We start from the raw sequence: 14,759 nt of genomic DNA on the forward strand, positions 1-14,759 counted from the left end.
GCTGTATAAATGAAGTCTGTTAAATAATTTTTCCACTCTAGTTTTAGAAAACAAGTACCAAGGGATAGAGAGATCTTTTTTGTTTTTCTTTCAGAGGAGGGCTGATGAGAGTTGAGTAACTTTCTAAAAAATGCATGTTTTAGATATTAATTCCAGAGAGCCACCTTGGATAAATTGTAACAAAAACAGTAAAAGCTAATATTTAAGATACTTACTTTGTACCAGGCATGATGCTAACACTTTAAGTGCATTATCTCATTTAATTCTTTCCATAGCCTATGTGAAATAGGTATTATTAGTATACTCATTTTACAGGTGATTTTATTTATTGTCTTCAGAATCACACAAATGGGAGCCAGGATTTAATTCCAGGTTCAAAAGCCCATGATGTTACTTATAAGCTATATTGCCTCAATATCCAGAGACTTTGCTTCTACTTCTTTCAAATGTATCCCTTTTTCTATTTTCCTATTGCTATTCCCTAGTTCTGGTCAATGAGTGACTCATTTGGATAAATTCTCCAGCTTTCTAACTACTTTCAAGTCTTGTTCCTCTTAAAATCCTTTCTAGTATAACCAGAGTAGTCCTTTAAAAATAGATGTCTGATTCTTTACTTCCTGTTTTAAATCCTATTTGGCTTCCTATTTCCATAAGATCAAGTCCATACATTGCCTATAAGGCAATGTTAGAGGGAGAAATAGAATTACTCTAAACTACTATCAGTATCCATAAGCATTTACTGGCCATTATTTAAAATGTGTTATATCAGAATTGCTGTAATGGAGTCTTTTGTTCTAGCATATCTTTGTCGTAAGGAGATATCACCCGTTTTGAAATAGTGGAACCTGAATTAATAGACAAGGAAATAAGTGTGCTTCACAATGAAAAAATCTTTAATAATACTTTATAGTATTTATATTATATCATAAGTGCTTGATAAATGTTAACTAATATATTTCTTCTTCACCCCCCTCACACAGGAATGATATTCCTTTATATCTCTACTCCAAAAACACTTAACAGGGGAGAATAAATATAATAAATAAAAAAAGAAGCTAGCAGCAGATGTAACAAACTTATCAATACTACTCTTTAACTTTCTTATTTTATAGTTTGCCCTAGAAAACAGGGTCATTGCATATCTTCTTTCAGAAGGAAGTTCCACAGGCACAGGATATAGAAGTCATAATTCTATTTTTTTTTCTCTAAGTGCAAAGAGATGACAGTGGCAAAATGACTTTTTGAAGCTCCCTTAAATGTCCCAGTAAGAGAAAAAAGCAGATTTTCAATGTTTAGTAAGTATTTGCAGGTTTACTGAAATGTTAAGAGTATAGTTAGCCAAGGAAACTGAACCATAAATTCTCTGCAAAGATCCTGAAAGAAATACATTCACATAAAACAATGGTAAGCAAATGAATGTTCTTTATTATTCTGAAACTTTGGCCTAAATTTTCTAAAGAAGGTATGCATTCCTTTCTTAGGGGTTAAGGGAGAAATCTAGATCTATATCAAACACGAAAAAATACACATAACTTATTCCTGGGTGGAGGAAAAGCAACAAAACAGTATATTATCATTTAAGTACAAATGTAAGTCTGTACATGCAAAGGAAGTATCTGAAGAATGAATAGTGGTCATTTCTAAATGGCCTAAATATTCATTTTCTTTTTTGTAGTTTTCAGTATTGTCCATATTGTTTGAAGTATTTATAGTAATCAAGTATCACTTCTACAAAAATAAACACAAAAAATAAAGTCACAGAACACATTTTTAATGTATCTCATTTAAAAAGGGTCAAAAAACTAATAATACTGGTAAAGTTGCAGTGAAATGAATACCCATGAATTCTACACATGGAATGTACATTAGTGCAATCCTTTCTGAAAGCACTTTTGACAACAGATATCAAAAGTGCTCATATCCTTAAACCTAGCAATTCTACCTCTCAGAAACTATTATAAAAACACAACTAACCTGCAGAAAAATGCTTTATGTAGGAAGGCAGTAAATACTAAATGCAAAAACCAAAAAAATCTAGAGGCTTAATAATATGAAATATATACTAAAATTACAGTACATTAAAACACTAACAAAGCTATATTGTAAGAAGAAAATTGTACTAGATGGAAAGGAAAACAGGATAGAAACTTTATCTCCGTAAGGCTTTGGTGAGGGCATGGGATGTAAACATAGAAGGTAGTTTTGTATTTTTTTTTCCTTATAATGATTAAGTATTACTTTTAAAAACCAGAGTGGGACAATAAAATCTAATCAACAGAACTATTCTCAGGAATGATTTTTAAAGACTTGAATTAAATGATGACAGTACATAATTACTCCTTTATCCCTCTACAGACCAAAGGGATGCGTCTGAAAAGAAAAAGGGACTAGAAAATGAACAGTGATAAAAGCATTCCTACCAATGATCATACTTGGTCTGTCAAGGACATGGACGTTCTGTGACTAAACACTGACAAAAATGTTTTCAGCTAGGATATTCATTTACTTTGCTACCTATTCTTATTGTTTCTAACCCAAAGCTATACTTCATCCTTCAATTCCAAACCAACCCAGAATATTTACCAGACAATAAAGATGACAACATAAGCAAATCTTTTTTAGGCTATTAGCTAAAAGGATTTATTTAATGAAAAGAGCAGTTTTGTGTTCTTTGATTTTTTAAGAAATATTTTCTCCCAGATAATGTCCAATATATTCAGCAAGTAAAATCAGAGAAGTTTTCACTGATGTCAATATGCGTGAGCCATGCCACCCACTATTACTTTTCTACATCAAACACAGAAAGAACAGAATCCAATCTGTCTTGGTAACTGTCAGAAATCTTCCCTCCTGATTAAATAAAAATTCAAATATAATATTGAAACACTGTAAAAAATAACTTTTGTAGCATAAAGTCTCATTTTAATATTTTCTACAGTAATGATATAGAAGTTACTGAACTCTATATTAACTGACTCCTTTAGTCTTTCTTATCTAAAGAAACATTTTCAAAGCAAATTAGAGACTAATAAAGGATAGAAGAAAAAGCTGAAAAGTTAATAGTATTTATGTAAATTGTTAGTAGTAAGTATGTGGCAAGCATTATAAAAACTTGCAAATTTGGTAAATGCCATACAAAATTATAGATCACAGTTTCAGAATATTATGTGTGTATATCTGCCAATCAATCCCACCCTACCCAAAGCACATGTAAATATGCAATTAATTATAAATGGACCAAGAGTGGCCAGTTCCTAGAAACCTAGAGTGAAGAGGCAATCAGATTTATTTAAGATATTTACTTTGAGGAATGTCAAGAGATTCGGGCAGTTAGGAGTAGGAGCTGAAGCCAAAGAGAAGCCAAACAGGAAAAGGTCATGACAAACCAACAAAAAGAAACTAAGAGTAGGATGGGAGAACAAAAGTTATGAATAAACAGGAACTATGAAAGAGGGAGAAGAACAGACTGAAACTAAGCTACATTAACTATAGGTGGGGAACAGGTGATGGGACAGTAACAGTTTTGTGAATAAGAGCACTCAGAGTTAAAGTATACAGATCCAATTTTCTTTGTAGGCAGGGCATTCTAATTTTTCTTGGTTCATGGCAATATTCTCATTTCTCCAGGTTAACATGAGTTGACCTTATTTCCTGTAACTTAAAAAGCTTAATTAAAATGAATGGACCTATGGTCAATACCTATGGGATCTTTTCAAATTTTCAGTATTTATCTGATCTGGACAACTATGTTCAGCTTTAGCAGATGCTACAAAAGTCTCCCAAAGTGTCTGCACCAATTTACACCTGTTACTCTACATCCTCACCAACACTTAGTATTAAGTCCTTTTTTCTTTTTATTTATTTATTATTATTATTGTTGTTGTTTAAGGTCACCCTGCCTGGCGGATGTGCATTTCCCTGATAACTAATGGCATAGAGGACCTTTTCACATGTTTATTATCCATTTGAATATCCTGTTTTATGAAATGCCAGTTCCAGTCTTTTGGATATTATTTATTTTTTTTTTCAACGTTTATTTATTTATTTTTGGGACAGAGAGAGACAGAGCATGAACGGGCGAGGGGCAGAGAGAGAGGGAGGCACAGAATCGGAAACAGGCTCCAGGCTCCGAGCCATCAGCCCAGAGCCTGACGCGGGGCTCGAACTCACGGACCGCGAGATCGTGACCTGGCTGAAGTCGGACGCTTAACCGACTGCGCCACCCAGGCGCCCCTGGATATTATTTTTTAAGTTTACTTATTTTGAGAGAGAAAGAGAGAGAGAGAGAGAGAGAGAGAGACAGAGAGAGAGAGAGAGAGAGAGAGACAGAGAGAGAGAGAGAGAGAGAGAGAGAGAGAGAGAGAGAACACAAGCAGGGAAGGGGCAGAGATAGAAAAGCTCAAGCAGGTTCTGCACAGAAACCAATGCAGGGTTGAATCTATGAATTGTTGAGATCAGGACCTGAGCTGAAATCAAGAGTCAGATGCTTCACTGACTGAGCCACCCAGGTGCCCCAACTATTTTTGTTAAATTGAACTGTAAACTCTTCTTACTGATTTGCAGGGCTCTCCCTGTCTTTTTGACATAAATGTTGTCAAGCTAGATCTCAACTAGCTACACGGTTAATGTGATTAGCTGCCTAAATATCTTCTTTTTTCCCTGATGTAAAATCCTCTGATTCCTCTTTTACCATCTAGGTAAAATATAAACACCTTCCACAATTAAAAGAGCATGGCTGAAAATTCTAAGCTAATGACATTCCCTCTTTTCTGTATGATATACTTTACTGAATATTTAGAAATCAATATTTAGAATTCCATCATATGGAAATGCAAACTGCAAATGGCAGCTGAGGTGAATTCAGCTTTCAAAAATTCTAGGTAACAAAACCTTACAAAGTTATTCTGAAAGCCCTTGGCAATTAAGTTATTTTTTATTCCAGAACACTAAGAATATTTAAGAGGGTTGGTAGTTTGTTTTCCTTGATTTCACCTCAAACCTCAGAAGTGCTGGCTGGTAGTATCTACATTTAGGTGTTAAAAAAATCATTAACCATGTATGGATTATCACTGCAAGCAATTTAGCGATTAACTCACTGGTAGGAACTGACCAAAGTCTTGACCTTAATCCAGAGACATAAGGAACTTTTTTTTAAAATTTTTTAAGTTTATTTATTCATTTTGACAGAGAACAGAGCTCATGACTGGGGGAGGGGCAGAGAGAGGGAGAGAGAATCCCCAAGCAGCCTTTGTGTACAGCCAGCACAGGGACCGATGTGGGGCTTGAACTCACAAACTGTGAGATCATGACCTGAGCCAAAGTCAAGAGCTGACGCTTAACTGCCTGAGCCATCCAGGCATCCCGACATAAGGAACTTCCTCTGCTAGTTCTTTGTAGTTCAGTTGTGATACCAACCACTTGGGTTTTTCTACAGCTTATACAAGAAAATGACAGACCTTTGACTACTTCAGCAGCTGCTAAATTTGCACTTCTCTCAAAAATTAAAACTTTTGAATGTTAAGAGAAAAGTAAAATTTGATTCCATTTTATTCCATCACTATGGTATGATGCAAACAGGTAAATGGAGAACTAGTAATCCACCAATCTCACGAAATTACTTATATAAAGAATACACCACGGGTGCGTGACTGGCTCATTCAGAAAAGTGTCCAACTCTTCACCTTGGGGTCATGAGTTCAAGCCCCATGTTGGGTGTAGAGATTACTTAAATAAATAAAAACAAAACAAAACCAAAAATAGTCGTTAAAAAGTTACATTTGCACTCTTAAGCCTTTGCCAAGTAGATCAGATTCAAAATGCAAAGCTAGGTTTATATGATAATCATTTATAAAGCAGACAAGTATAGAATCTCCAGTATCTGTTAAGAACTTTTTCCACTATTATAGTTCATTAAATATGGCAGAGATAGTATGGCTTTACATGACCTTGGTATTTAAGAAGTGCTAAGAACAGGTGTATTCTGTCATCTAGCTATTTTTAAATAGTTTCCTAATAAGCGTATGTCAAATTTAAGACAAAAGAAAGTAAAATTTCAAATAAGCAGAAACTGCTCCTAAAGATAGAGAAAAAGCACCAAAATCAAGCTGACCATGAGACCGTACATGAAATATTATTTAATTATGCCAAACAGCAACACAGTTTCTAAGAGATCTTCAAAGGGAGTCTTGGGTATCATTTAGGTGGCTCAACCATGAGCACATTTTGGTAAGAAACTTTTTTCATACTCCATCTCATTTCAAGTAAAATGTGTAAGTTCTTTTCAAAAATTGTCTTCCATCTAATTTCCTCGGAAATCCCTAAACTTCTCAGACTAAGAATAAGCCTTTCTTCTGAAAGTATTCAACAGAACTTCAGATATGAATTAGTGGGCCTTCACAAAAGCATAGGAATAAATCAGCAAACATTAAATTATGGAACTGCCTACATGCAGATTCCCACTACAGAAATGAACATCTGTATAATCATTACCATTTGGATTCTTCCTGCTTAACTATGTATCTTCCTATGACTCCTCATGTTTTGGATAATTTCCAAAATGTGGGAAAAGTCTGTGTGGCCCCTGATCACCAACATTTCAGATCTATTAAGGTTTTTCCCTTATGGAAATAAAAGAATGTCATGACTACCACAAACAAACTCTATCTGAGCCAAAAAGCGTAACTTTTTCAATATGATTCTTAAATCTGCTAGTGCCAGGGGAGCCTTCCTACTAGTTTTTTTGAGGTGTGGGGTGGTACGGTGGGGCAGTATACTCATTTCACAGTAAGAAACTGTTTAGTTAAAATCATATTTATTGCAATTGTAGAAGATCCTAGGAATAATCCTATGACTCTTTTAGATAATACCATCAACAGACAGCTGATCACATTTCTTTGAGAAGCTGATTATGCAGAAAATGTTCACAGAGGCCCTTTGATAATAGACCATCCATATTAGAAAAATGTTTAATCCAAATAAAAATAACACCTTATCTTTACCTTCATACAGCTTTTAGTCTTCAAATAATTTTCATGAACACCATCTCACTTGACCTCAAGACAATATGAGAGATGGCCAAGAGATTAAAAAATTACAAAAAAACTTTGTCTTTAAAAATCATTTTATTTAGTAGTGTCTCAAATCTTACGAAGAAATGCAGAATATGAATGGACTCCACACAATATTGCACACTATTGCATAATACTCCACACTATTGCAAAATAAAATTACTGGTCTGGTATACGTATGCCCCTTGGTATACTTTAAACCGAAGTAGATTCTTCGAATATAAGAATGAACTCAGGAATATCTTTCTTCCACAGGGGCTACTGTCTAATGTCACACCGAATTATGCAACTAACTTCCAATATAATGAGAGCATTTAAATCACAGAATCATCTTTCTTAAACTTTTCTTCTAGTAAGCAAGTTATTCTGAAATGAATACCAAGGAGAACAAAACAATAGCAGAGAATATAGAACGTAATGGATTTCTATTCTAAGATCAATCATGAAGAATGAAAGAAAAACAACTTCAAAAATTCCAAATTTCCCCCACAAAATTTGTTTTACAATACTGTAAATTGTTTCAACTGGAAAATTTATGTGCTCAATGCTTTGCTGATTCCTACAAAGTTGTGTATTTGAGTCTTTAGGGGAGCTTATGGTCTAAAATACACACAAGAGATATGAAGAACATATAAAAACTATGGGAATACTGTGATTCAAGAAGCCCAATGATTTAAGTCAACAAAATATATTCTACATAAATACATACTTATAAGGATGGCAGATGTGCTTGTTGGCTAAAAAACTGGTGCTCAGGTCAGACAGACCTGGACCTGAATGCTGTGGCTCCTTCACTGATTAGCAACTTGACCTTGGACAAGTTACTCAATTTGTTTCAATTTCTTAATCTATAAAAGTAGGATAAGAATCTTACAAGACTATGAGAGTAAAATGAGATAACGTGTATAATGTTTATCACCATATCTGACACACATTAATCCTCAAAACTGTTAGCTATCACCACCACATTGCTGAAGAAGTCCTGTAAGAATTTTTGGTGTATGTGAGTGTGTGTATGTGTGTGTGTGTGTGTGTGTGCACGTGTGTGAAATGGATTGATACACAGTTATTATAAAGAGTAAAAGGGCTACCTGGGAAGGAAGGAACAGAAACCTTTAATATCTTCCAGATATTAAAAATTACTAAAGCCTGTCAGGAAAGCCCTAACAGAGGCCCAATAGCAAGAAAAGGCAATGAAGGGCCATCTGATGACATCAGAAGAGAAAAAGGCCCACTCTTCCAAGTGTTCTGTGTCCTCACAAGGGCAGGTGGTGAAATGAGGAATTAACTGTAAATTGAACTGAATGAGCTGGAATGATGGGAATTTATCAATTCTGAAGTACTCTTGGTTTATCGTGACTAGGCTACTTTGCTTGCTTGATCATTTTGTTTTGTTTTTGTGCGGGTGGGGAGGGTGATGTGAGGGGGAAGGGATATATACAGCATACTGTCATCTTTCCTCCACTAAGTAACTTGTCAAGGTCACACAGTTATTATATAGTATAAGCAGTAGTGCCAAGATTCAATCCCATATCTGTCAGACCCCAGAATCCACTGCTCAAACAGTAACCAAATAATACAATGCTCTTTTTGAGAGACCATGGGCAGAAAGATGAATTCGTATTTGTCTTGCATATATATGGCAGTAGAACTCAAATGATAAACGGATCTAATCTGCAGGAGGTGAGCTTATGGGAATGATTTCCAAATACTCAGTCTACCAATGGAACTGAGTGAAAGCAGAATCAACATAAAATTGAATCCTAAGCATCCAAGAACTAAAAGGTAGTAGAGTCTCATGCAAGTTACTTAAATTTAATCTAAACCTCCATCTTCTCTACTGTAACACAACACTTCCCTCACCTATCAGACGAGCAGGGAGAATATAAAGCACATGAGTACATAATGCAATCATGAATACTCGGGTGATCCTCAATAAGTAGTAGCTCCTATCATCATCAACATGCTTTAACAATTTGATATTAATTTTGAGTATCAATATAACAATACATGCTAAAATAGTAAAATTACTAAATTTAGGTTCCAATATGTAATATTCTTTAGTAATACTGAAGAATGAATTAGGAAATATATCCTCACTACCTCCCTGTTTCTGGTCTACAGAAAAAAACAACAAGAAACCAAAAAAAATTTGCTGTTATGTTTGGAGATACCATTTGAATTTTTTCCCTCCTATTTATTTTTAGAGAAAGAGCACAAGCATGGGAGGGGCAAAGGGAGAGGGAGAGAAAGGATCTTAAGCAGGCACCACACCCAGCGTGGAGCCAGACAGGGTCTTGATCTCACGACCCTGACTGAGGTCAGGACCTGAGCTGAAATCAAGGGTAGGACGATGCTTAATCGACTGAGCCATCAGGCTCCCCTACACTTAAATAATTATTAATAAAAATTATAATTAACAATGATTTCTCCTTGTCTATGAATAAACTATTTTTAGAAATCAGGAAGAAAAAGTCTGCATAATGTATCTGAAATCTTGCTGCTGAATCTTTTTTCTAAAAACTTAAAGTTCACCAAAAATCTGTTATCTCAGCTTAAGTCACACTGCACTAATAAAACTCAGATTAAACCTATCCATTGTTCAATGATGCAAAGAAATCAATGATACGGAAGAAATATATGCTTTATGCATCCTTCTTCACTTGTGGAGAAAATACAAAATGGGAACCTGCAAAGAATTCAGGTTCAGCTTTACTAAGAAAAACAAGCAAAATGAGATATGCTTAAAACAGAAAACAAAAATCCCTATAATCAACTAATCAGTTAATCAACTGATTAAGCTTTTAAAAGTCATCTCAGTTAAAAATATAGAAATTAGTTCTACTAAATGATATCTTTAATCATTAGTAAAAGGGTTGGCCCTGATTAAATACACAAACCACGCTACTCTCTTTATGTGCACACACATTTAGCAAGTCTCACTGAATGTAGAATACTTCAGTCAAAAACAACAGGTATAATTTAGTAAATTTAGTTGTCACTCTATAAAGCCCTTTCTTTTTTACTGTCATAAATGAGAAAATATATCAGCCACTCTGGTAAGTAATCTTACATATATTATTTCATGTATTACTTATACACACCAAGAAGAGGTAAATTATCATGCCAAAAGTCACATATGTCATACACAGCACAGGATGTAGTGTTTGAATCGAGGTCAGCCTGGATTCAAAGCATTCAGATTCTGGGATTTTAGCTCACCTCTTTTTTATATAATAGAAAACTATTAGCCATTTTTTCAATTTTTAGACTCTTTTCTGAATAATATAATAACCAACATTCACACGATTTTAAGATTTTATTTTATTTTTTTTACATTTATTTATTTTTGAGAGACAGAGAGAGACAGAGAGAGACAGAGAGAGACAGAGTAGGAGGCAGGGAGGGGCAGAGAGAGAGAAAGAGACATAGAATCCGAAGCAGGTTCCAGGCTCTGAGCTGTCAGCACAGAGCCTGACACGGAGCTCGAATTCACAAATGGTGAGATCATGACCTCAGCAGAAGTCGGATGCCCAACTGACTGAGCCACCCAGGTGCCCCTAAGATTTTATTTTGAAATGATCTCTACACGTAACTTGGGGCTTGCACTCACAACTTCGAGATCAAGAGTAGCAGATTCTTTGGACTGACCCAGCCAGGCACCCCAACACACAAAATTTTAAACCAGTTTTCAACTAAAGCTAAAACAGAGAGGAAAGAAATGGGCATTACAGCCAATTTTCTTTATGCCAGGAAAAATTTATAATCAATAATCAAGAAATAAAAGCTAATGCATGATTCATACCAAAAAGAATGCCTGTCGTACCTCAAATCAGACAGGTTCTTCTTGTTTATGTGTGTGTGCATGTTGTATGTGTGCATGTTTTGCATCTGTTAAGTGACCAAAACAGGTGTTTCAACTACAACTCTGTGAAACCCAAATAAACAAGTACAGACAAGTATGCAAAGCACAAAGTTCTCTTAAGTCACGCTCAGGAATAGCATCGTGAATTTATACCTTTCCCTATTCCTTGTTTTATCATAATATACTGAATTCACTAATGCTGCAGATTTATTAATATCTACTTAGTCTACTTACCAATTATTATTCACAGCTTTAAATTACAATGTGGCTTATACATTTACATAAGAAAGGCTTTCTAAAGGTTTATTATTAGATGGCTTATTTACAAAAATTAAGTGATTTACAAATATTTACACTATGAATTTACCCAAACAGCTATAGAGGACTGCAAAAATTAACATGTAAGTTTCTAAATATTAGGGTTTTATACCCAATATTATTTCAAAAGTCCTTTTATCCAGATCATAAAAGAGGCATTAACTATGAAGCAAATCCTAAGTATAAAAATCAAGAATATGTTTTATTTTTAAAAAGGCATATTTTTTTTAATTAACAATTAAACACATTTGTTGGGGTGCCTCTCAACTTGCTAGATGGGGTGCTACCCGACTCATGTATTGTTTAACAAAGTCAATTAGATCTTCAAAAAATTAATAAAAATATTTGTTGTAGCAAATTGCTTCAGAACAACTCAAGTGTTAGAAATAAAATTAGTTCAAAAATTTATAGGGACGCCTGTAAGCGTCTGACTTCGGCTCAGGTCATGATCTCATGGTTTGTGAGTTCGAGTCCGGCATCGGGCTCTGTGCTGGCAGCTCGGAGCCTGGAGCCTGCTTCAGATTCTGTGTCTTCGTCTCTCTCTGACCCTCTCCTGCTCACACACTCTCTCTCTCTCTCTCAAAAGTAAAAATTAAAAAATTAAAAAAAATTTACACCCGTACTGCTTTAATCTTTACCACTCAAATATTGTTCAACTTTTCAATAACACGTTACATTTAAAAACTTTTTAAAAGAGTTACTACCAGTCTCTTGCTTAATCCTTCATGGATGGATAAACATTGGAGACCCTACCTTGTGCTGTTCGATGGCATCTATCCATTGTTGTCTGTGATCTGGATCCTGAGCACGAAGATACCAAACGCTATCATTTACACTAATATCAAATCGACATTCATCAAAATCATGAGGCTGTGGAGAAAACAGTAGAAAATGAAAAGCTAGTTATATTCTTAGAAGTATTACACCCTATAGCAAAAACGAACATATACATTCTGGCTGTTGCAAGACGCCTGTTATTCTTTTGTTTCTACTCAAATAACTTTTTTTGAAGACGTCTCACATAAAGAGCACAACAAGAGCATAGTTACCAAAAACTAAGTTTCATTCACTATTCTTATAAATGAGTTGATACGTAAATATATTTAAAAAAAGAACGGAGCTAATATTTTCATCAACTGCTTCCAATTAGCTTAACTAGTGGGAATGCCACCAAAAGCACACACACAAAATAGGCCAAGTTTTAGGGATGATATTTACTTTTTCCCCTGCCTCTGTCATTCAAAAGTAAATGCTCATCATGAATAGTTGTATTTCATTCAATGTGATAAAATATTTTCACATTCTGTGACAAAATAATGTTAACATTTGCCCTCAAGTATTTCAAATTAACTTCTAGCTTTTTAAATATCTTTGATAGTAACAGCCAGGAGAGTTTTGAATGAAAAGAAAAATAAAATAAATATTACATCAGACCTCTATTAGATAGAGGAGATTGTCTCTATCAAAATGTAAACATCTCATAAAAATATCAATTATTTGGTTCAGTCTTTCACATTCTTTAAAATGAATATTTTATATCCTTGACTTTTGTCCAGTAAATGAATTCAAATATGACAGGACCCCATCACATATACCACCTCTTCTTTTACCAGAGTATTGAGAGTCAATCAATTTCTTCTCCTGTGAACAATTTTATCTATAGAGGGGAAAAAGTTCTCCCTGCCCAATGTAATAATTAACTTATTTGATAAACAGAATCTACATATTGTATTTCTAAGGTTTGTTTATTCTTTCCTCCCTTTAACAGTATCAATCTTTTATCACCTTATGTGTTTGTTTAGGAAAAACATTTGAACTCTACAATGTCCTTTAGATTATGAAACAGTTTCTCTTTTAAGATTAATACAACAAATCATGGTTCTGACTAGCTAAAGGATATAAATTAAGTATTTTCTGAATCACTATATGCTAGACATCATAGTTCAGACTGTGGTGGGAGGTAGAATATACTAGAAAGAAGAAAAAGAAAAAAACAAGACAATGCATACCCTGCTTCAGTAATTAAGAATACAGAAACACATAAAAAAAAATACTTAACAATCATAAATACAATGATTACTGGAAATTTAATGAAATGCCAAACATTCAAGTCTTAAGAATGGAATTCAGTTCCTAAAAAAAGTTTCTTGGAGGAAGGGAAGAATACATGCTATCTGAAGAACCAAGTAAATAATTTAACTGATTAGGTCTACTGTTCGAAATAGGCCAGAAGTTTTTTTTTTTTTTTTTTTTTAAAACTTTTTTAATGTTTATTTATTTATTTATTTATTTTTTTAATTTTTATTTATTTTTGAGACAGAGACAGAGCATGAAAGGGGGGAGGGTCAGAGAGAGAGGGAGACACAGAATCTAAGCAGGCTCCAGGCTCCAAGCTGTCAGCACAGAGCCCGATGTGGGGCTCGAACTCACAAACTGTGAGATCATGACCTGAGCCGAAGTCAGATGCTTAACCGACTGAGCCACCCAGGCGCCCCTAGGCCAGAAGTTTTTAAACTTTCACTTCACAATCAATCATTCTATTTCCAGCTACCATTCCTCAAAATGTTTTACAGTTTGTATTGGGCTTAACATCCTTAAAGCTTTAGAAAATAAGATCCTATTAGTTCAAAATTCACTAGTTTCTCCATCAAATGGTTTTCCTCCCTCTTTGACATCTTCAAAACTTGCTTACAATCTTCCAACGAGTACAATGCCACAATTAAAATATTCCTGAAAAGAGAAACTCACTGCTAGCCTTCCTCTGGATATGAGTGACTTAGTAAAATCTGAAGTCAGTGTTTAAGATTTGCCAAATTTCTAAATCTGCCAAAGTATACCAATTATGATCTCGTCTCCCTCTTTCAAAGTTTAGAAATGCAGAAAAATGTCAAGCTTTTAATAGAGTTACAGAGAAATGGAATAAAATGATAATCTAGAAGGTGGAATTAAAGAATTCGAAAACTTACTATGAGATGCAGTATCTTGATACCTATACACAGAGGTGGTAGTTGACAGAAAATGTACAGTTAGCCAGTTCTACCATCAGCAATCTGACAGGCAGGTGGTAGAAAAGAGGGACGCACCAATTGTCAGATAATATATAGTCTGTGAACACAGAATTCCCAAAATGCGAAAAAGTGAGGGAAGCTAGATCTATATAATAAAGAAAATTACGAACTTCTTAAGAGAATGTGTTTAAGAGAATAAATTGAAGTCTAGAGGTGCCTGGGGGCTCCATCAACTAAGCGTCCATTTTCATCTCAGGTCATGATCTCGTGGTTTGCAAGTTCGAGCCCTGTATCAGGCTCTGTACTGACAGCACAGAGCCTGAAGCCTGTTTCAGATTCTGTGTCTCCTTCTCTGCTCTTCCCCCACAGACACACCCTCTCTCTCTCTCTCTCTCAAAAATAAATAAACATTAAAAAAAATTTTTTTAAATGTGGCAGTACCCCCCCCAAAAGAGAATAAATTGAAGTCTAAGCAACCGAGCTTATATATTGTCTCAACAC

The 14,759-nt window shown here is 34.7% G+C and overlaps 1 protein-coding gene across 2 annotated transcripts in view; it reads right to left on the minus strand.

The window, feature by feature from the left end:
• The window catches only part of CERT1 (ceramide transporter 1), a 105,588-nt gene that overhangs the window by 55,909 nt on the left and 34,920 nt on the right, over positions 1-14,759 (minus strand). For both annotated transcript variants that reach the window (XM_047088029.1, XM_047088021.1), the window contains exon 3: positions 12,004-12,120. In XM_047088029.1, the coding sequence (XP_046943985.1) occupies positions 12,004-12,120 (117 nt within the window). The remainder of the gene's footprint in view (positions 1-12,003; positions 12,121-14,759) is intronic.

This window comes from Lynx rufus, unplaced genomic scaffold (genome assembly GCF_022079265.1).
Source record: "Lynx rufus isolate CCGP_SWC_20201006 ecotype Redwood Valley unplaced genomic scaffold, mLynRuf1.p SCAF_1, whole genome shotgun sequence".
In the NCBI taxonomy this organism is placed as follows: Eukaryota; Metazoa; Chordata; class Mammalia; order Carnivora; family Felidae; genus Lynx; species Lynx rufus.